Source organism: Periophthalmus magnuspinnatus, chromosome 21 (genome assembly GCF_009829125.3).
Source record: "Periophthalmus magnuspinnatus isolate fPerMag1 chromosome 21, fPerMag1.2.pri, whole genome shotgun sequence".
Lineage (NCBI taxonomy): Eukaryota > Metazoa > Chordata > Actinopteri > Gobiiformes > Gobiidae > Periophthalmus > Periophthalmus magnuspinnatus.
The window spans coordinates 29,469,253-29,491,987 of NC_047146.1; the positions used below are offsets into that span (position 1 = coordinate 29,469,253).

At 42.3% G+C, this 22,735-nt stretch overlaps 1 protein-coding gene across 1 annotated transcript in view; it reads left to right on the forward strand.

Annotated features, from left to right (window-relative positions):
* Nucleotides 1-960: 960 nt before the first annotated feature.
* The window catches only part of LOC117389837 (dual specificity calcium/calmodulin-dependent 3',5'-cyclic nucleotide phosphodiesterase 1A), a 36,635-nt gene continuing 14,860 nt past the window's right edge, over nt 961-22,735 (forward strand). The window contains exons 1-6 of the mRNA XM_033987563.2: nt 961-1,475; nt 14,156-14,182; nt 17,186-17,299; nt 17,889-18,071; nt 20,566-20,632; nt 21,604-21,720. Of these exons, the coding sequence (XP_033843454.2) occupies nt 1,021-1,475; nt 14,156-14,182; nt 17,186-17,299; nt 17,889-18,071; nt 20,566-20,632; nt 21,604-21,720 (963 nt within the window). The 5' untranslated portion in view covers nt 961-1,020. The remainder of the gene's footprint in view (nt 1,476-14,155; nt 14,183-17,185; nt 17,300-17,888; nt 18,072-20,565; nt 20,633-21,603; nt 21,721-22,735) is intronic.

A 22,735-nucleotide genomic window follows, 5' to 3' on the forward strand; every position in this document is an offset into this window, starting at 1 on the left:
GGGCAGTGTCAGGGATGACATCAGTGCAACTTGTGCCTCTGTGAGAGGCTAAAGTTGGGTTTGAATCCAGAGGCAGAATTCCATCACTCTTAGCAACATGTTTCCACGGAAACACTCCTCCGTCTCAGCATCCAGCTCTGCTCCTCTCTGCAGCGTTTCCACGGCGATGCTTTGGGATGTCCGCCTTTCGGCCGTATCTGTGCTTTCTCCATTAAACCCCACCCTTCCCCCCTTCTTCTCACTGCAGCGTCCAATCAGAATCCCCCTCCACTTGTCAGTCTTACAGGAGACACCTACCATCCCTAAAGTTATTGCCCCGCACAGACAAGACTACTGCTTCTCAGCCTCGGGTCCCCGGCTCCACTGCAGGGAGCGACTCAAACATGAGCTGTGCTTGTTCGGATATCAAAGCGCGCTCTTTTCAATTGTTATCAGATTTGACATTTATTCATGTTTTACTCTCAACATTTAAGCTTTAGGTTTTGGCCAAATGCCTCATATCATTGCACAAACTGCTTTAAGTTCTTTTTATTTGACTACTTGAGAGAGAGAGAGGAGGAAACCACGAGGGAGGGAAACAGGGAGAGAGTGAGAGAAGGAGCACAAGAGAGCGAGAGAGAGCTAGAGAGAGAGAAACAAAGAAAGAAAAAGAGAGAGAGGGAGAAACAGAGAGAGAATGAGAGCAAGAGAGCCAGAGAGAGCTAGAGAGAGAGAGAGAAACAAAGAAAGAGAAACAGAGAGAGAGGGAGAAACAGAGAGAAAGAGACAGAGAGACAGAGAGAGCAAGAGAGAGAGAGACAGAGAGAGAGAGAGGGCGGGAAATAGTGGAGAGGCGCGCGATGCTAGGATGGAGACGGAGAGGAGGAGGAGAAAAGTCAAAGCCAAGTCCTCCCTCCAGGACCAATGAATATGGATGAGGAGAGAGGCAGGGAAAGTGCGGCTCTAACAGGCGACAACAAACTAGAGCAGGGATGTAAACTTTCCCCAGACACGGGCGAGGAGTCCGGAGCAGCAGAGCGTATGGAGGACAGCGAAGAACCACAGGGACAACCCGCGGGAGAGTGTGGACATGCCTTGGGAGCAGTAGCGGACCTGCGAGGGGAGGAGGGGGGAGAAGCGCTGAATACTGATGACTCTGAAGGAGACTTTGGAATACACCAGTACACAGGCGCGCACAAGGACGCGCACGGCTCGGAAACGCGCTCACCGCACTCAGAAAATGCGATGAGCACCGCTGGAGAGGTGGACAGTGGAGGAGAGACAGAGAAGACAGAGAGCGAGAGAGAGCAGCGCGCCTCGGAGCAGGGGCTAAACGGGGGCGCATCCTCAACGGAGCAAGAGCACAGAGCGGAGCAGCAGGCGAACATGAGAGAGTCAGCAGCACCGCGGCAAACGGCGGAGGGGCGGCTGGAGCGGCAGAGCACCGAGGACATTGTCGACCTGCCCGCACACGTCCTGCACCGGCTCCGAGGAATGTGAGTGTCTGCGGGAGTCATGTATGATGCACGCTTGTGTGCGCTTGAAGCGCGGCACCGTGCGCGAGGATGCGCGCGACATGACAATCACCGCGACTTTCACAGCATCACGGATGCAGTGTTGATGTTTGCCGCGTCACAGAGTGAAATGTAGCAGAATGCTCAAATGTAAACAGCAAAAATGAATGTGAGTGACGCCGTTAAAAGAGTGTGCGTGTGCGCGAACATGAATGCCGCGTCTTTTTGACCATAATAATATAATAATCCGTGGACTTAGGCTCGTGTCAGACAAGATTGAAGGGCACGCGCCTCGTTACCACACTTGATGACATTAGCGCGTACTTTGATCTGAGCGTCGTGGTCACGCGGTTGCCAAGGCAACTCGATCTGGCCAAAGGAATAACGATGCTGAACACAGGTATGAGACAGTGCGCGCAGAGACACGCAAAAGAGCGACAGATCGTGGCGCAGCTGAGCGTTTCACGGTGACTCAATGAGCGTAGCCCCAACAACTAAGCTATTACACCCAGCCATAGCTAACGAATCAATAAAACCAACAAATGATGAGCCGCGTGCGCGTTTCGACATTGAGACGAGCACACGCGCAGTTCATTGAAGTGAAAATCCCTCCGGAGAGAGGGGAAAACAGAAACCCGCGAAATCAACACTGTGCACGGGCCTGTGGTTCACCTCAGTTCATAATGTCACCTGTGGTCATCTGCTAATAATGTTAGAAACTGTAATAGGTTAATAGACGTTTTAGATGATGTCAGGAAGTGCGGCAGATGCAGCGCGCTGCAGGTGCAGCAGGCTGCAGGTGCAAATTGGGATCTAAACAAACAACAACCTTGGTATGAATGGGCCAAAGCTCTGCTACAGCTGCCCCACAGGGTTTCAAATGTCTTCTTAAGCACATGCCGCCCCACTCCTTTGGGCACAAACTCCCATACAGTATGACAGATTAGCATTGTCTGGTGCAGTGTCTGCCTCTTACGTGACCCACTGCACAGCACCCAGCACGCTCCAGGACATACCCAGTATCCTGGTCCAGAGGCCACCCTTTTGCTGGATAAACCTGTAACTGAGTTTTACTACAACTAACATGCTGTGAGAAGAGGGTGCAAACCACTCTGCCACAGTGCCTTTAAAAGGAGCTCGCTTGAGTTGGGAGCTCACTCTGCACATGCCTCAGAGCTGGCACATGCCTCATGCAAACATTGTAGTTGTTGGTTGCCCTGGCGACAGGAGCTTAGGAGGCTGAAGTGACAGTTAATACTGGATATTAGAGGTGGGCGTGTGACATGCTCTCAGCATAACCCCAGCCTCAGAACAGCATGCTTGTGGTCCACAGCTGTTGCCATGGAGACAGGCTGAGCGTGGCAATGCAGCAAAACTCAGCGACAAGACAAAAACGACTGAGACAGGCAAAAATAGACCAAGATGGAGGACGAGAATGACAGAGGCTCTGATCAGCACCTGGTTCTGCTCCACGGGTCAGAGTATAGAGCCTAGAACCCAGGTTCTGTCCTTCTATCTCTGGGACGCCTGCACTGTGATCACCCACTACTGATGGAGGATGGGTCAGATGTAGCCAAAAGTCCCTTGAGAATAATAGAGTCTCGGAGTCTAGATTAACCTGAAGGGTTATGAGGAGATTGGTGTCCACACAGTGGCTCAAGAACCAAACTCAGCCCTGGATGAGGAAACTTTTTCTCAACTGGCCATAAGTGCAACAGGGCACACGCATAGTGCTCAGCTGAGTACTGAAAAAGCCCATAAACCGGACAAACGTAGGGTCAAAATCATTGGTAGGTACTATTCAGTTACATTTGCTCCTACTTGAATAATATTTTTATTGAAGAAACAGTACTCCTACTTGAATAAAAGTTTGGGTTACTCCTCCCATTGTGAGTAATTCGAAAGTGTCGAAAGTTTTCTGTTGACAATATAAAATGATTTGAATATTTGTGTTTCTTGCATCGCTCCTTCACATATGATTTAGTTTGTCCCATTTTTGTGTCTGTCTTTTGAAAATACCAGATTTTGTGCATTATTTAATGTTTTCCCCTTCAAATTACAGTAACCTCAAATTATAAATCAGTTATGTCCCGGCAGTTACTCTTTAAATTGCCCTTACTTTAGTAGTACTTTCTTGGGCCACTACGTAGTACTTCAGTAATATTATTTTGAAATAACGTTACACTTACTTGGGTAAAATTTTTTGATACTCTACCCAACTCTGGTCAAAGGTTATCCAAAGTGATCAGTAGTCATTGGTCAGACCAGGAGCAGACAGGAGCAGACAGGAGCAGACAGGAGCAGACAGGAGCAGACAGGAGCAGACGACGTAGCTCACCTTCTTCCATAGACCATAGTGCATTCTGTTGCCCTGTCTGCGCTCCACTGCTCCACTCTGCTCCACTCTGCTCCACTCTGCTCCACTGCCTCATCAGCTCGTGTCATACTCGTCTCTGATGTAACAGCTCCGTAATGACTCCAACACATGTTCCATCACACACACAAACACACACACAGCAGTTGACGTCATCTCAACATAATTCATGATTTCTTTAAGAGGGGGTATTATGTGAAATACATTTTTGATTTTTTGATACATTTTTGAGCTTTCTATCATGTTAGAACGTTGTTTCTCCATCCAAACCATGCCTGAAGAGGTTTAAGGTGTCATTCATGCATGCCGAGTATTTTAGTGATCTCGCCTGGGCCCTATTCAAACCCTCCTTGGTTAGTTGTAAAAGTAAAAGCTGTGCAGTGCTTAGCCCACAAACCTATGTCTCAAAAGTGCAGAGCAGTGCCAGAAAAAAAAAACAAAAAACATATGAAACTACACAGCATCAGCACAGAAGGTGGTTTCATCTGCATACTGTCTTTTAAAGGGCCCACATTGTGCTGTTTTAAGATCTGTTATAATGTTGTTGCCTCATCAAAAACACACCTGAAGTTGTGTTTTGTTTCATTCACACGTTTTTAACACACAAACCATGCATATTTACGCTGAGTTCTTCCACAAAGAGAAAACACTCTGTTCCACTTTGTGATGTCATGTGGTAATACAGGAAGTGCTCCACTGTGTTTTTAAACTTCACACACCTTCACAAGAATTATTTGGATAACTTCAACCCTGGAATTGCTAAACTCTACTGAACAAAAGGTAAAAGGAAGCTGAAACTTGAAAACTACCACTTCAAGACATCACAAGGTGGAAAAGAGCTTTTTTGAGCTTTGGAGATGTAGACTAATATTACAGGGCTATGCAAACGTGTGAACGAAACAAACCACAATTGCAGGTATGTTTTTGTGGAGGTAATATGTCTAAAAGCTCACAAGAGTACCTTTTGTGTAATATAGGACCTTGAAATAGTAAAAGTACACAATACTTGAAATATTAGTAATAATTAGTAACAGACCAATTAGAGATGATGAAGTGGAGGCTAAAGACATGAACTGAAAATGTCCAGAGGAGCTATTTTTACATGTTTACTTCTTATATAATATGTGTTAGATGCATTGTACTGGTGAAAACAAACAGTGTTAGAGGAAAGAAGACTGGTGATAAAAATAACAGGCTTAAAGGCTGGAGTTTCAGTGTATAAAGTTTAGGTCCCTGACTCGACAAACAAGATGGCAAAACGCAAACTTAAAGAGGAGGTATTTTATTCTATGGGGTATTTACTGCTAACACATAATATATTTATATCACCATGTTACCTGTTATTGTTTTGAATGTGCAAAATGTCCTGAAAATAAGGTATTAACATACATTGGTAAGTGATTTACGTTTAATTTTTGATGTCCCACCTCCCATTAGTCCCCGTGCTAAGTCACTTCGCCTTCAGAGCGCTATCACAACACAATCAGCGTGCAACCCGCTAATGAAACTACTGCGCAGCAGGTTTGTCAAGTTGCTGTGTACAGTTTTGTGTCGTGCTTTTGGATATTTATGGAGAATTGTTGTACGGGAGAATGGGTGATAAGCTTTTGGGCTGATCATTTAACAAAATCTTACAGCTAACCATAAGGAGAGTTCGAAAAGGGCCAGAGAGAGACCTCTAGATTACTCAAACATGCATGGATGACCACTAAAACCTGTTCAGGCACATTTTTGATGAGGGACAATAGTAGAAAGCTCCAAAAATCAATTTTGCATAATGCCCCCTCTTTAACATAAAATATCAACGTTTCCCTAAACACAGATCACTTGATCTTGAGATAAATTGATGTATGTTGAGCTGTTATGTTTTGCAAAACAAAACTAGCATGCTAGCAACAGCTGTTTCCTGTTTATTGATGCATGCCACACATCAAGATCGAAAATTTGATATTTCCAGTGCATAATGTCATAAGTCATAATGTCATAAGTCAAACCCAATGCATTACATAAAGAGAGGCTAAGACACAGCATAGAGATGCAGAGATTAAAAAAAAAGAAAAAAAAAAAGATAACTGGACATATTTTATTGTTTAGGTTAGCTTTAGCTTCAACCACGTCTCAAAGTGCCACAAACATGGAATTATTTAACATCTTTTTGTGAAATGCTGAAATCATTTTACAGTAAGACATTTCAGGTATGTTCCAAATGATTTTAGTGAAGGTGTATGGAGTTTAAAAACCCAGTAGAGCACTTCCTGTATTACCACATGACATCACAAGGTGAAACAGAGTGTTTTGAGTTTGAGAGATGAACTTAGCTGTCTATAACTCTGTATACCCTCACTAGAATCATTTGGATAATTTCAGCCCTAGAATTTACAATCTCTACTGAACAAAGTGTGAAAGGTAGTTGTTAATTTGAAAATCGCTACATGACATCACAAGGTAGAACAAAGCATTTTGAGCTTTGGAGATCTAAACAGACTAAAAATAGAGGGTTACTCAAACATCCATCCATCCATCCAAAACACAACTCTGGATATGTTTGTGATGCTGTAAATGCATTACAACATGACGTAAAGCTCACAAAAATCAGTTTTGTGTAATATAGGACCATTAATAACTCAACTGTAAGTAAAATCTCAGAGACAGATTTGAAATAAAATTATAGGTCTTATTGCAATTAGTTGTAACATAGCTGATTAGCCCTATGCAAGCTTTTAAACTTTTAGCATCATTTTTTTTTCATAAAGTCTTTGGGAAAAATTGAACTTTACCTACAGAAACAAGCCCTGGAGGTTACTGGTTCATTTTGACTTTGTTTGAGGCCCAGAGCCAATTAGCTGCAGTGCTTGTGAACACTATAATCCCAGATACACTTCTATAGTACTTTTGTGAAGTCTGACACCTAAAGTCTACGTATTTTGAAGCATGATATATTGCTACAGAGAAATATTGCGATAAACATAATATTGAAACTACTTTATGCCATGGACACAAATCAAGATAATCCTACCAAACTAATTTTTAAATATACAGCATCATTAAAAGGGGTACAGGGGGTCTGCTACCCAGCTCTGCCTCCTGTCTCTGTATGAGCTCCAAGGAACATCTTGTGTGAGTAAGCAGTTGGCAGAGGAGTGGTAAAAGCATTTCATAAAGTCTGAAGCAGAGCCCAGAATAAGCAGAGAGGTGTGAGAGCTCCGGGTGAGAACCAGCCCACAGATCGAGCTCACACCCCGCCCAGACAAGTCCACAGGCTGCCGGGCTCCTCAAGGACTCTCCAGGACCCTCCAGGACTCCCCAGGACCTCCCAGGACCCTCAAAAACACTCCAGGATATCCCCAGACCGCCCATGACCTTTCACGACCTCCCAGGACCCCCCAGGACCTCCAGTCATCCTCCAGTACCTTCCAGGATCCCTGAAGATTCCCCAGGACCTCTCAGGACCCACTGAAATCTGGGCAATCACAATAATTGGAGCTGGGCCTGATGGATTCTCCTGAGCTTGTGAACTCACAACTATCATAAGAGTTCGTCTTGCTGGCCAGGTCAACTAACTAGATAAATCCTAATCCCCAACCCTGTGTACACATAATATTGCTTTACACTAGGACAGGCTTGTCAAAGCCTTTCAAAGCGCTACACTGTAGTCATTATTCATTCACCCCACACTTGGTGATGATAAGCTGATACCGTATTATTGCTTACAGCTATGGCTACCCTGGGGCAGACTGACGGAAGTGAGGCTGCCAATCTGCGCCACCGCCCCCATCATCCCCTACCACCCTCACCACCACCCTCTGACCGTCACCTACACTCAAAGCAGAGCACTTTCATAATACGCAATGTGGGTAAAGTGTCCTGCCACTTTCATCGCAATATATACAGCTCCTTTTTCCATCAAATCCATTCAATTCTTGGGGTGTTTCGATGGTGAATGTAGTTTTCTCTGAGTTGTCTGTCCTCTTGCTGACATGGGCAGATGAGTGAGGAGCACTGGGCATGTCGCTGCAGACATTAGATGCTAGTTTGAATGAGCGCGTTACAGGGAAATTCATTATTCACCCACCTTCTGTTTCCATGACAACAGGGGTATTTGGACTAAAGATGACATTGTGCGGAGACGACTTTACCTGAGTCCCTTCACTGTGCAGTGGGCCTTCACAGTTTGGTGAAAATATCCAACTATAATTTTTCGGCCAAACATTGTGATTGTGATTAGATTTGCAATTTATGTTCTAATAATAGGATTCTGTTCAAAGTTGACATTTTAAACGCACCCAGAACAATTGACAAAAAGACTGAAATATGAAGTAACAAACTAATATAAGAATATAATAATAATGGCTTACACTTGTAATACGCTTTTTCAAAGCGCTACACTATAGTCATTATTCATTCATTTCCACACTTGGTGATGGTAAGCTACTACTGTAGCCACAGCTGCCCTGGGGCAGACTGACGGGCGCCATCGGCCCTTCCGACCATCACCTATCATTCGCGCACACACCACTTTCATACTAGGCAATGTGGGTGAAGTGTCTTGCCTAAGAACACAACAACAGAACTTCGTCCAAGCGGGACTTGATCCTCCGACCTTCGGGTTGGGGGACCAACACTCTAACCACTGAGCCACTGTCACCCCAGTATGTTTGTAGGGATCTAAACTACAGGGTTAGCTGTTTTTATGCATTTTTATAGTACTTAAAAAATACAACCTTTGCAATTTGCTAACATGCAAAACTCCAGGCCTTTCTGTGTGGAGTTTTGCATGTTTCTCCCCGTGTCTGGATGGGTTTCCTCCGGGTACTCCGGTTTCCCCCATCAACCAAAACATGAACGCCCTTCGAGATAACTGTTGTTATGATTTTGGGTGTTACAAAAATAAAATAAATTGAATTGAATTAACTGTGTACATTCAAATTGCACTTTCATTCCAATTGCAATCAACCTTGCCCTTACCCTACTGCATCCCACATCTGTCCCCACATGTCCATGTCTGTCCCCACATGTCCAAAGTTGTTCCAATATGTTCACATCTTTCCCCACAAGTCCAAATCTCTGCCTACATCTGTCCACATCTGTTTCAAATGTCCACATCTGTCCACAGCTGTAACCACATGTCCAAATTTGTCCCCACATTTGTCCCCACATGTGCACATCTGTCAACATCTGTCCCACATGTCCACATCTGTCCCAATACATTCACATCTGTCCCCACATGTCCAAATTTGTCTCCACATGTCCACATCTGTCAACATCTGTCCCACATGTCCAAATCTGTCCTACATATCCAAATCTATCCTACATGTCCACATCTGTCCCCATATGCTCACATCTGTTCCCACACGTCCACATCTGTCCATATCTGTCCCATATGTCCACATCTGTCCCAATACGTTCACATCTTTCCTCACATGTCCAAATTTGTCCCCACATTTGTCCCCACATGTCCACATTTGTCCACATCTGTCCCACACGTCCACATCTGTCCCACATGTTCACATCTGTCTCCTTACATTCACATCTGTTCCTACACGCCCACATCTGTCCATATCTGTCCCATATGTCGACATCTGTCCCAATACGTTCACATCTCTCCCCACATGTCCAAATCTGTCCTACATATCCAAATCTGTCCTACATGTCCACATCTGTCCCCATACGCTCACATCTGTCCCCACATCTCCACATCTGTCCCACTTGTCCAAATCTGCCCCTACATGTCCACATCTGTCAACAACTGTCCCACATGTCCACATATGTCCCACATGCCCACATCTATCCCCACATATCCACCCCTGTCCCACATGTCCAAATCTGTCCACATCTCTCCCACATGTCCAAATCTGACCACATCTGTCCCACATATCCACATCTTGCCCACATGCCCATCTATCCAGACCTGAAACATCAGAAATGGCTTTTGTCCATATGGATATTATTTTATTTGTTCACCAAATTTCACAAGGCCACAATTCTGTACTTAGAATGTTGCACACTTTTTAACAAAAGCTTTATGTTGACAATATGAAATGATTTGAATATTTGAGTTATGTTTTGTCCTTCAAATTACATTAAAATCAACCAAATATTATGCTCCTGAAGTTGCTCTTTAAATTAATTACTCCCAAATATATTTTTTACTCTTACTTGAGTAATTTCTTGGACCACTCCTTTGTACTTGTACTTGAGTAATATTATTTTGAAGTAACGTTACTCATTTGAGTAAAAGTTTTGGTTGCGCTACCCACCTCTGCATCTTTAAGGTACAGGCATCTGCATCTTTAAAGTACAGGCAATCAGCTTTATTTTGAGAGTCTGAAACACAAAGAGAAAAACAATGAAACAATGACTAGTTTTGAGGAATAATAAACAAGTTTTGGCAAACAAAATAAGTGAACAAAACAAGTGAATGTAGAAATATTTATGTGTTTACAAGATAAATCAGATCCAATTCTCAAGTGTACTCTAAGCAGGAGAGCTCCACACTGCTGTGATTTCATGCTCTGTGAGAAGCGCTGTGACAAACAGAGCAGAAGATACATTTGTTCCCTCAGGACCACAGTATGACGCAGTGGAACATATGCCAGAAAACCAACCCTGACACCTCAGAACCACCATCTTATGTCCATCTCCTCCTCTGAACCTCCATCACCTCCGCCGAACATCTTACTCTCTTCAGAACATCTTACTCTCCTCAAAACAGCTCACTCTCCTCCATCACCTCCTCAGAACATCTAGCCCTCCTCCATCACTTCCTCAGAACATCTCACTCTCCTCCATCACTTTCTCAGAGCATCTCACTTTCCTTAGAACAGCTCACTCTCCTCCATCACCTCCTCAGAATACCTCACTCTCTTCTACCACCTACTTACAACATCTCACTCTCCTCTATCATCTCCTTAGAACATCTCACTCTCCTCATCATCACCTCCACAGAACATTTCGCTCTCCTTCATCACCTCCTCAGAACATCTCACTCTCCTCATCATCACCTCCACAGAACATTTCGCTCTCCTCCATCACCTCCTCAGAACATCTCCTTCTCCTCATAGCCTCCTTAGAACATCTCACTCTCCTCTACCACATACTCAGAACATCTCGCTCTCCTCCATCACCTCCTCACAACAATTCACTCTCATCCATCACCTCCTCAGATCATCTAACTCTCCTCCATCACTTTCTCAGAGCATCTCACTCTCCTCAGAACATCTCACTCTCGTCTGTCATCCTCTCAGACCATCTCACTCTCCTCCATCACCTCCTCAGAACATCTCACTCTCTTCTACCACCTACTCACGACATCACTCTTCTCCATCATTTCCATAAAATATCTTTCTCTCCTCTACCACCTCCTCAGAACAATCTCTCCCCTACCATCTACTCAGATGGTCTCACTCCTCCTCCACTCCTCCATCACCTCCTCAAATCCTCCTAAACCTTGACTTTTTAAACGTGTTGTAATTTTAATTCTTCAAAACATATCTCCATGGAGACAAACTGGTCACACCTCTAGACCAAATTACAGGTCAGATCTGTGGAGAAATGACCTCGCTCTCTAAGAATGAGTATTTTTCATTTTTTGCTATAACATGGAGTTCATTCACCCGAAAGTTACACAGTGCACCTTAAATATTTCTTTGTATTGAGATTTTAATGGTTTTTCTTGTTCTTTAAATTACTTTCTCTTTTTCTTACTTTATTGTGTATGAATTGTGCTCTACAAATAAACTTGTCTTATTCAAAAAGTTCTAAATTGTGCTATTTCAACATATTTGAAGTGCATATTTGAATATTTGAAGTCCTAAAAGTCTTGCCTATTTTTTCATTTTTTTTTCCAGATATGGCACATGTTTACAGTTGAAACCAGAAGTTTACATTTACATATATATATATATATATATATATATATATATATATATATATATATATATATATATATATATATATATATATATATATATATATATATATATATATATATATATATATATATATATATATATATATATATCCAAAACATTTCACATTTGACAATTTAAAGGAAATGGTACCAAATACTATTGGAATATATGTAAACGTCTGCCTTTGAAGAAAATAATGAAACTTTTTTTTTTTTTAATTCTTCTCTCATTATTGTTCTTCGTTTGTTGATACTGCCTCAGTTTGGAGTCCATTGGACAAAAACCCTAGGACAAGTTCGTTAAAGTACGAGGTCTAGATTTTGAACATCTGCATGATTTCATTCAGTGGTTGAACTTTTCCTCAGGATCACATGAAGAATGAGTGTACTGATTTCATTTGATTATGACAAACTTTTTTTTTTTTTGCTTCTCATTGACGTTTTTGAGACATTTTTTTTTCTCACATTTTTTTACACCTACACGATAAAAGCTGGAATGATGGGACTTGTTTATACATTGTTGTTTACTGCTTAATTTTTGCCATTTTCCTCAAAATTTTACAAATACAATAGGCCTCTCTCATTAGTGCAAGGTGACCCTCTTCATACTTTTGTTCTCGGGCAGCAATAATAATAATAATAATAATAATCATCATCATCATCTTTTTTTTCACGATAAAAGTTAGAATGATGGGACTTTGTCACATTGTTCCCCATTATGAAGAGCCAGTTAATTCTTTCACAAGTTCATGACAAATAGATTTGCATGAATTTTTAAAAATAGAATTTGAAGGGGGCGCTACAGAGCCATCTTAAAAGATAGAGCCCTAATTGGCATGTAATTATGTCCATTTCCATGTCATTCATTGGGTCCATTCAAATCTGACAATGTTTGTGAAAGTTAAAATTTTATACATTTTTCCAAAAATTGACATTTTGTTGAAAAATCACTATGACCATGGCCAACATTTTATTCAAATTATAATTGACATCCTTTTATTGCACCTGGATTTTGTGTTTTTGATGAAAACTGTTGGAGATTTAGTTATTAGAAAAGATTAGTGATTTTGTCAATCCCAAGTTTGATCCAATATGGCCAACTTACTGTAGGGTTATAATATAATTTATTACATGTTCTGGCGTGACCTAATTTTGATGCCAAGTTTCATTTGTCTACAATGCCATTTTTCTTGGCTGAGCTCCCATTCCCATTGGTGCACTGTGAATCGATTTTTGAGGTGGCGCTACTGAGCCGTCTTTCTTTACTTTTCTCTGAGTCTTCACTCAAAATGAGAGCTCACTGAACTGTAATTTTCAATACTACATACTTGGAAATACATTATTGTTAAGTGCTTGATTTTTGCCATTTTCCTCAAAATTTTACCATTACAATAGAGCTCTCGCACAAGTGCGCCTAAACGATTTTGTCACATTGCTTGTCATTATGAAGAACCTCTCTGTAAATGATTAAGTCCATGATAAATAGATTAGCTTTTATGAAATGTTTTTAATGAAATTTGAAGGGGGCGTTATAGAGCCATCTTAAATGATAGAGCTGTAATTTACATGTCATTATGTCCAGCTCAGAAATGTGCATTGGGTCCATTCAAATGTGACAAAATATGAACATTTTGTTGAAAAATCACCATGACCACATCCAACATTTTATTTAAAAGTTAATTAATAACCTTTTATATGGGGTTTGTGTCTTTTGGTCAAGTTTGAAGTGTTTTTTATGAAAACTGTTGAAGGAGATATCAAAAGTGATTTTGTCAATCGTGGGTTTGATCCAATATGGCTGACTTCCTGTAGGGTTTATGGTGGGGCCATAATATAATTTTTTACATGTCCTGATGTGATCTTTTTTTTTTTTTTTTTTTTTTTACACAACGTCCCAACTTCATTGGAATTGGGGTTATAAATCAATATTTGAGGTGGTGCTACTGAGTTGTCTTTCAATAGTTTTTTCTCAGGGTCTTCACTCACAATTAGAGCTCACTGAACTCAAATTTTTGATATCACTTACTTGTCTATATATGATTGTTTACTACTTGATTTTTGAAATTTTACAATAGGACTCGCTGACTCGCCCTCCTCGCATGTTTGTGCTCTGGCCAAAACTTTTGCATATGCAAAATAGTTATATTAGACTATAAAATCTATCAGAAAAATACTTTCCTTGTGCATACATTTTCTGCATTTTCTGGAGTTTTTCCCTGTTGATAACATAGGTAGAAAAATTCTGTTTTAGAACTCACCACTACTTCCTGATATATGCACTTGTTTCAATTCTTTTAAAGATGTGGTGTTGATGACCTAGTGATGGTGAATCACAGAATGGTTTGTGAGCTAACCTCTGTATGTGCTTTGTGTTCACAGGCAGAAGTACAAGAGTGCATCACAGAGGTAAGTGGGTTGAACCTGGGACTGAACAGGACTAGACCAGGACCAAGTCATACTAAAACAAGACCAAGTATGCCACAACCAACCAGGTTAAAACCGGACTACTGCCAGATTTACACTTAATTCATGGCACATATTTTGAGTGGGTTACTTGCGGGTTACACAGAAACACAACTATCATGTTACCACACGGAGCCTGGAGCCTGATATTCGCCCCGATAAACTTTAATCTTTTCCATGAGTGATTGTGTGCACCATCGCACAGTGTGCATGTGTGTTGTCGCACCATTTAAATTCCTTGCGTTGTGTAGTGCTACAACAATCTTATAAGACACATGGGACATCAGGTTTTAATCAGGACAGTTTCAGTAACTTTTTAGCCTTAAAATAATATGCTAAAATAAAAGTATTCATTTGGTATTTTTTTGTTTTTTTGTTGTCTTTATTGCACTGAAAAACACATGTTCTCACTATGAGCAAGCTCTCCACAAATCTGACTCTTATTTGGCCTGGAAGAAGACCTCCTCCTGCTATACTTTTCCACAGTATGGCATGAAACTTATCTGTCTCCATGAAGAATGTTCTAATAATTGTTCTAGCTTTCTATTTTTATGCATTCATGCAGGTGACCTCCGGAAAGACACATACTATACCTTTAAGATGGACTAAAGCAAAAGGCCAAACCGAGTAAACCAGAAAACATCCTAAAATGATACAAGTTTTAAAATGGGACTGTGCCAGACTAGCGTCAGACAGCAGACATAACAAGAATGTGATTCAAACTACCCAAGTCTGGACTAACAATCAAAACCAGGACTCAACCAGGCTAAGTGACTACCTGAGACTAAACCAGTGACAAAGGCAGAAAAATTCAGGATCTAACCAGATTAAAGACCTCTTCATGCCAATAGAGTATGTAACTTCTCCATCCCGTAAAACAGCTCATCGCCTTGACGACTGGATGCCTGGAAATGTGTTTCCATGGTTACGACTGCATCCAGAAAATTGCACAACAAAAGACACTGCAGAGGTTCACAGCACCATAATGTACCAGCAAGGGAAGGAGACAAGGGAGCAAGGAAAGAGGAGAGGAGGTAGGGAAGGGAGTAACGAAAGAAGAGTGAGAGGTCACGGCAGGCCAAGTCCTATACCTCCTCCATCTTTGAGAGAGAGAGAGAGGAAGGGGCTGACAGATGAGTATGAACAGAGGAACAGAGGGGGGTGGGCACATGATTGACACCCAGCATGTCATGTGACCGGGTGTGAGGGGGGGCAGATGATTGACAGCCAGTGCATAGTAATAATAATAATGCCTTACTTTTATATAGTGCTTTTCCAGATGCTCAAAGTTGCGTTACAATTTCGTGATGGTAGTAAGCTACTATTATAGTGGTAAGCTAGTATGATGGTGGTAAGCTATTATTATAGCCACATCTTCTGTAAGACAAATTGCCAGAAGTGAGGGTGCGATTCTGCTCCATCAGCCCCTATGACCACCACCAACATTCACTCACCATTTTCATACCAGGCCATGTGGGTGAAGTGGGTGGATGACCCCTACAATATCCTGGATGAGCCCTCCTTTGTCCCTTAGTCAGGTCTAAGGACAAGGGATATTCTGGAGAGTTCTCCATTTGCTTGTTTTCTGTGAATGTTGCTTAATGTCTGTTATTGATAATGTCTGTTTTCACTGTTGGACTTTCAAACTTTTCTGTTGATCAATGAGCTCGTTAAGCCTTAAGAGGCAACTGCTATTGCGATTTTGGGCTGAAGTGCCTTGTCTAAGGACGCAACGATAGTTTTTGCCACTGGCGCCCCACTGTGGCAGCTGTCTTCCCAGCTGTCTCTCATCCAGGTACTACCCTAACCCAGCCCTCTGTAGCTTCTGAGATCAAATGATATCAAGCTTGGACAAAGAGGTTTGGCCACAGTGTGACCAGAGGGTGCGTTTGATTGACAGCTGACGTGTCATGTGACCAAAAGGGGCCTTTGATTGACAGCCAGTGCATCATGTGAGCAGAGGGGGTGTTTGATTGACAGCTTGCATGTCATGTGACCATCTGGACGAGCAGATTGGCGAGTGAGCTGTGAACAGAGCACAGCTGTGTGGGGGCCGACCTGCACTTCCTATCACTCAGCCCAGACACCAGCTCCTTGCGCTAACATCAACAGGCACATTTTAGCCAAATGGGAGCCAAACCAAAATAGCAACCATTTATAAATAAACAAATTAAATAAATAATGAATAAGGCTCTGTAAAGAACACAAGGCTTATTTGGATTCTCTGTAAGCCAAAACAGACCTTTGATTTACAAAATGAATGGCCCTCATTTCAATCTAATATAAGACAGAGGTTCTCAAACTTTGGCATTCGTGACCCCCAAACACAGAAAATAGGCCTCCTGCAAAATATACAGTAGCCTTATGTCTTATGTTTGAGGCATGATCTGTAGTTTCCTAGGCGACAAAACCTTGCATTTGCCCAGAGGCTGACAATACTGTACAGCAGGGATGTCTAAACTTTTTTCACAGAGGGTTGCATGTATAAAAACATATTCATAGGAGAGGGCCACTGGCAGGTGGTCAATACAGCAAGACTTTCAGGTGGATGCATTTTAGATAGGTTTGACGGAGCTACAATACCTTTGAATAATCTTAGAACATTAATTTTAGATCTGCATCACAATGCAATGATTTGTTTTTGTAGTTATAGTGATAGAAATACTTTGCAGTAAAATTTGCAGTAAAAATACTGTCTGTAATCATTGGGGCCAATTCAGCAGCATCCCTGAGGGTTAATAAAAATTGGTCTGAGGTCCATATTTGTCCCCCTTGCCATAGTTTGGACACCTCTGCTGTACAGAACAGGACACGAACAGTGAGACTAATATTATGTAGAAGAAATGAATGAATGAATACATCAGTAGATCAATAAATCAATAAAACCATCAACTCCCCATCAACTACCACCATATTGTGGCAGTTGAATATGACGATTTGTTCTAGGATGAAGGGGGTCCTGGAGCAGATGGACCAGGGTGTGGTGGACCTTCAGGAGCTGCGCAGGAACCTGGAGCTGGCGTCAGCCATGCTGGATGCCATCTACACGGACGAGACCAAGTAAGAGCCACACTGCAGTTTGATAATACACTGTTTATTTGTGCTGTTTACTGTTAGAAAGAGTTAAAGTGCATGTGTTTTCTTGTATTTGTAATTCTGACTTTGTTTGGTGGGATAGATGTAAAACTGTGATAAATATTTAGTACAGGTACTAAATATTTACCGTTTTACATCGGTTAAGTGGCAGTTTGTGCAAGAAAATACAGAGAAGAAAAGAACAGAAATACATGAGGCAGTACTTAGTTGTAAAACAGATTCTTTGCTGTCATCTCTGTTGTCATCAACACAGAAAACTCCATTCAAAATCCAGACAGTTAATGAGCAAGGAAGGCATTTTTCTGATTTCTGACACTACACTACACACTACAGCTTGTCTTTAGTATATTGATGTTACTTATGTTTTAGTGAAATGGGTAGTCTAACCTGTCATATGCACTTTAATATGTATAGTTTTCTGATTACAGTATAATCTAGATTATTTTCAAAATATAAACTCTAAAAACGAATAGTTTATGATAATGAATGACATTGTACATTATTATATAAGACACTTGTAGCTTGTGTCCATTAACGGTTCTGTCCTCTCCAGGCGTTTGCTGGACACAGAGGATGAGCTGAGCGAGCTGAAGGCAGAGTCAGTGCCCACCGAGGTGCGTGATTGGCTGGCCTGCACTTTCAGCAGCAAAATGGGCGTGGCCAAACGGCGCCCGGAAGAAAAGCCCAGATTCCGGAGCATTGTTCATGCAGTGCAGGCCGGAATCTTTGTGGAGCGGTGAGTGACTTACAGCAGCAAACACAGCAACCAATCACGTGCCTGACCAGCCAAGAATATACACTTAGTTCCATTACCAAGATGTGGTGACCGGTGAATCTCCCAAGTTTAGATGGGCATAATTGATAGGTTGATAGTCAGGGCACACATTGTTTCATCTCTATCAAAACAAATATGGTTACAATGAAAAAAGAAAGAAAAATATATCACAGGGGACTGAAAAACATTTCTGAATTAGTGAGTGAAGCACAAAACTCTGGTAATATGAGGTCAGACAAATTTGATTCAGGGCTGCATGATTTTGAAAAAAACAACAACAAATTTTTAAGTATTACAATTGTGATTAGATATGTGATATATGTTTAAACAGTAGGACTTATAGAACATTTGAGAGAAGACTGGAAAATAAACTGTTATAAACTAATATAAGAAGAAAGATGACATTCTGCTACCTAATTGCAGCCTTGCAATTTAAATATTGCCTCAGTTTAACTTAATTCTAAATGATAGGCGACCAATGAGCCAATGTTTCACATGTGTCACTGAAACAGATGGAAGAAAACAATAGACTCATTCGGGGCTTGAACAGTTATGCAAAATGGGTCTCAGGCGACAGTTCACACGTTAGGGTAGTTCAGTAGAATTAACTGATAACAGATACCCCTTAGTGAAAACAACTAGAGTGTGTTAGTTTCAGTGTAGTTAGACAACTAGCATGCTAAGCATGCACTTCCTGATTTGCGGACAATGAAAAAATTTGCTTCCTCCAGCGGAGGCAGGCCAGGCGTATCTTGAGGGTCTGCCTTAGTGTATCGTGAGGGTCTACTGGGAATGTCTCGCGGAGCCCTCTGTCAGGGGGGTCTTCAACTCGCACCTCCAGGAGAGCTTCTCCAAGATCCCAGGGGAGGCTGGGGACATGGATTCTGTGTGAGCCATGTTCTCTGCCTCTATTGCCAGCAAAATAGGTTTGCGGTGCTTGTCACGACGGCAACCACCGAACCCGGTGCCAGACACCGGAAATAAGGGATGCCGTCAGGCCGAAGGAGTCCTATCAAGCCTTGTTGGCTTGTGGGACTCCTGACGCAGCTGATGAGCACCGGTGGGCCAAGCATGCCACGGCTCGTGCTGCCGCGGTGGCAAAAACTCGGGGTTGGGAGGAATTCGGGGAGGCCATCGAGGAGGACTATTGGACGGCCTCAAAGAAATTCTGGCAAATTGTCCGATGCCTCTGGAGGGGTAAGCAGTGATTCACCAACACTGTTTACAGTGCGGGCTCGACTGGGGATGTTGTCGGAGGGTGGAATACTTTGAGGATCTCCTCAATTCCACCGTCAAGTCTTCCAAGGAGGAAGCAGAGACTGGGGACCCAGAGGTGGACTCATCCATCACCCTGGCTGAAGTCACTGAGGTGCTCGAGGGTTCCCCGTTCAAGTTGGACTCCGCCAGGGCTGCCCTTTGCCACCGGTTCTGTTCATTGTATTTATGGACAGAATTTCTAGGTGCAGTCAGGGGCTGGAGGGGGTCTGGTTCGGGAACCACAAGATCTCATCTCTGCTGTTTGCAGATGATGTTGTCCTGATGGCTTCTTCGAGCCAGGACCTGCAACAGGCACTCGGGCGGTTTGCAAGTGTGAAGCGGCTGAGATGAGAACCAGCTCCTCCACATCCGAGGCCATAGTTCTCGACTGGAAAAAGGGTGGGTGGTGAGTCTCTGCCTCAAGTGGAGGAGTTCAAGTATCTCGGGGTCTTGTTCATGAGTGAGGGAAGGATGGAGCGTGAGATTGGCAGGCGGATCTGCAGTGATGCGGTCGCTGTATTGGACCATCATGGCAAAGAAGGTGCTGAGTCGTAAGGCAAAGCTCTCGATTTACCGGTCAATCAACATTCCTACCCTCACCTATGGTCATGAGCGCTGGGTAATGGTCGAAATGACAAGATCGCGGATGCCGAAATGGGCTTCCTCCGCAGAGTGGCTGGGCCCTCTCTTAGAGATAGGGTGAGGAGCTCAGTCACATGGGAGGAGCTTGGAGTAGAGACAGCTGAGGTGGCTTGGGCGTCTGCTCAGGATGTCTCCTGGACACTTCCTCTAGGGAGGTTTTCCAAGCATGTCCTGCTGGGAGGAGGCCCCGGGAAAGACCCACAACACGCTGGAGGAACTATGTCTATCGGCTGGCCTGAGACTTTAGGGTCCTACTGGAAGAGCTGGAGGACGTGTCTGGGGTGGAGGAAGTCTGGGAGTCCCTGCTTAGACTGCTGCACCCGCGACCCGGCACCAGATAAGTGGAAGAAAATGGATGGATGGAAAACACGTTATAATTTGATGCAGACAGTACACAGTGGACTTATTTTGACCTCAAGATCTGCTTATACAATATATTTGTACTGAGGCAAGACACAGTTTGCTCAAATACATGGGAGCAATCAGGTACAGGCCCTTTAATTGTTTGGTAGATACTTAATGATTGTTCACTTTTTTATATCGTGGCTGTTTACAGAATGTACAGAAGAACATCCAACATGGCCGGTCTCACCTACCCCCCGACTGCAATCAGTGCACTCAAGGTAGGAATGCTCCCAGCTCACATCGCATTGGCAGGAGAACACTGACAGGTGCACACTGACAGGTGCATAACCAAACCTGGATGTTACAGCAGGCTTGACTCACCGTATGCACATATTTGTAACTGCACCCATCCATCTGATCCGGTGTTTTGGAGCTCCTAATGTAATTGTATTAAACAGAGGAAGGCACGCAGCTTCTGTTCAGACTCAGCACAATGTAATTAGAGCTGATTGGATGAACACAAGCAGAGCCAATGTTTCTGAGGAAAACATTGACATCTGCCATCTAAAGGATGATCTTGGAATAACAGTTAAATACACTAGAATGTCAAAGACAAGATCAGAGAGTTGGTTCTACAGCTCTATCCTTGGTTGACATACCTTGTGCATTGAAGGTCTAAAAGGAGCAAATGGCAGTTATGATATAACTGTGTATACAAAAAATGATTAGTACACAGCGTGTTAATATAAAAAAGGAAGATTATGCTCACAATTCACTATAAAATCTATGTCTAACTCACGCCATTTCTTTTCCTTTCAGCCGTTGTCCATATAAAAACTTAAAACAATCAAACATCTAAAAAAAGTTGGTCGAGCGATTGACTAAACTAAAGGCCTACAGCCCTACTACCCAGTACTAAAATTATAGACAGGTATGTGGCATGACATCTGAACCTGGGTTGCAAGTACCTGCAGATAGAGGACACATACAAGTTTTTCTCATCCTCAGTATATGGACAGGCCGTGCCTCATGTGAAAGCTCCTAACCTCCAGAATTTACTCACTGAGCTGTACTTGCAATGATGAATGATAGGCTGCAGATGCTGGGGTTTAGGTAGTCACAATTCAGATCACAGAGAGTCCTTTTAGGTTTAAACTAACTGGATTTCAGCATTGAAACAAACACCAGTTGACAAAATAGTGAAAATGGTTGCTTTGACATTTGAGACTAATGATTGGTTGTTTTACAGGAAGTGGATCAGTGGTCCTTTGATGTGTTCTCATTCCAAACTGCCACGGGAGAGCACGCCCTCAAGTTCTTGGTGTATGACCTCCTGACGCGCTATGACCTGATCAGCCGTTACCGGGTAAGAGGCCTCTCTTACTGTTATCTCACTACCATCTACTGTTATTCTATGTATTTATAATGATTTTTACTATTAAAAATGTAGTTTATTTTTCTGTGTGAAGACTTTTCTTGCTTTGTGTTAGGTATTTATTTGGCTTTTTGATCTTCGACTGGGACAAAAGTAGTTTGTCCGGTTCTCTGAAGAAGATGTCACGATACTAAGGAATAGACTCAATACTAATTCCGATACCACAATGATAATACAAAATTTTATCTTTTTGCCTTTATTTAGACAATAGAATGGGATTTTCAATATTAAATCATAGTACTCAGATGCACTGGGACCTATGTCCAGGTCTTGGTCAGTACTACCTTAGCTGGAGGATTTGATGTATTGTGTATGTTGTGGGTTGGCGGGGCCGAAAATTGGATAAAAATGTGTACTTTGTCCACGGTTATGATCCAACTCGGCTAAGGTAAAAAAAAAAAAAAAAGATAAAATAAAGAAGTAATTTAATAAATCGCAAATGGCAAAGTAACAAAAATGGTCTAAAATATTCAAGATATATTAACAAATTAACCTAAACATGTTATTTTTGGTTTCTTAGTTTAACAGATGACAAGTTTCGTGTCTCAAAAAAACTACTCACGTAGGTCTATTAAAAAGGAGTGACAAAATAAAGGACACAACACAATACCAAACCACAAGTGTCTCAAAACAAACACGAGTCACATAAACCTACAAAAACAATCGAGTGACAAAAACAACATGAAGCACAAAAACATAACTAAACTACTGTCTCACATAGACACACACTCAAAGTTAGATACAGAAAAAAACAAGTGACTAACAACTTAATGAGACATAATCGAAATGGCATACTGGCCACAAAGGCCAGCTGCACCGAACAGGTGTGCTGAATCTCCTTAATACGGGGAGGTGGCTGTAGGTAAGCCACAGAATTGGCCTGGCAGAAAGCCAGCGAGGGCTCACACACCCAGGACTCCATGTCGAAGAGAGGACAGATTCAATC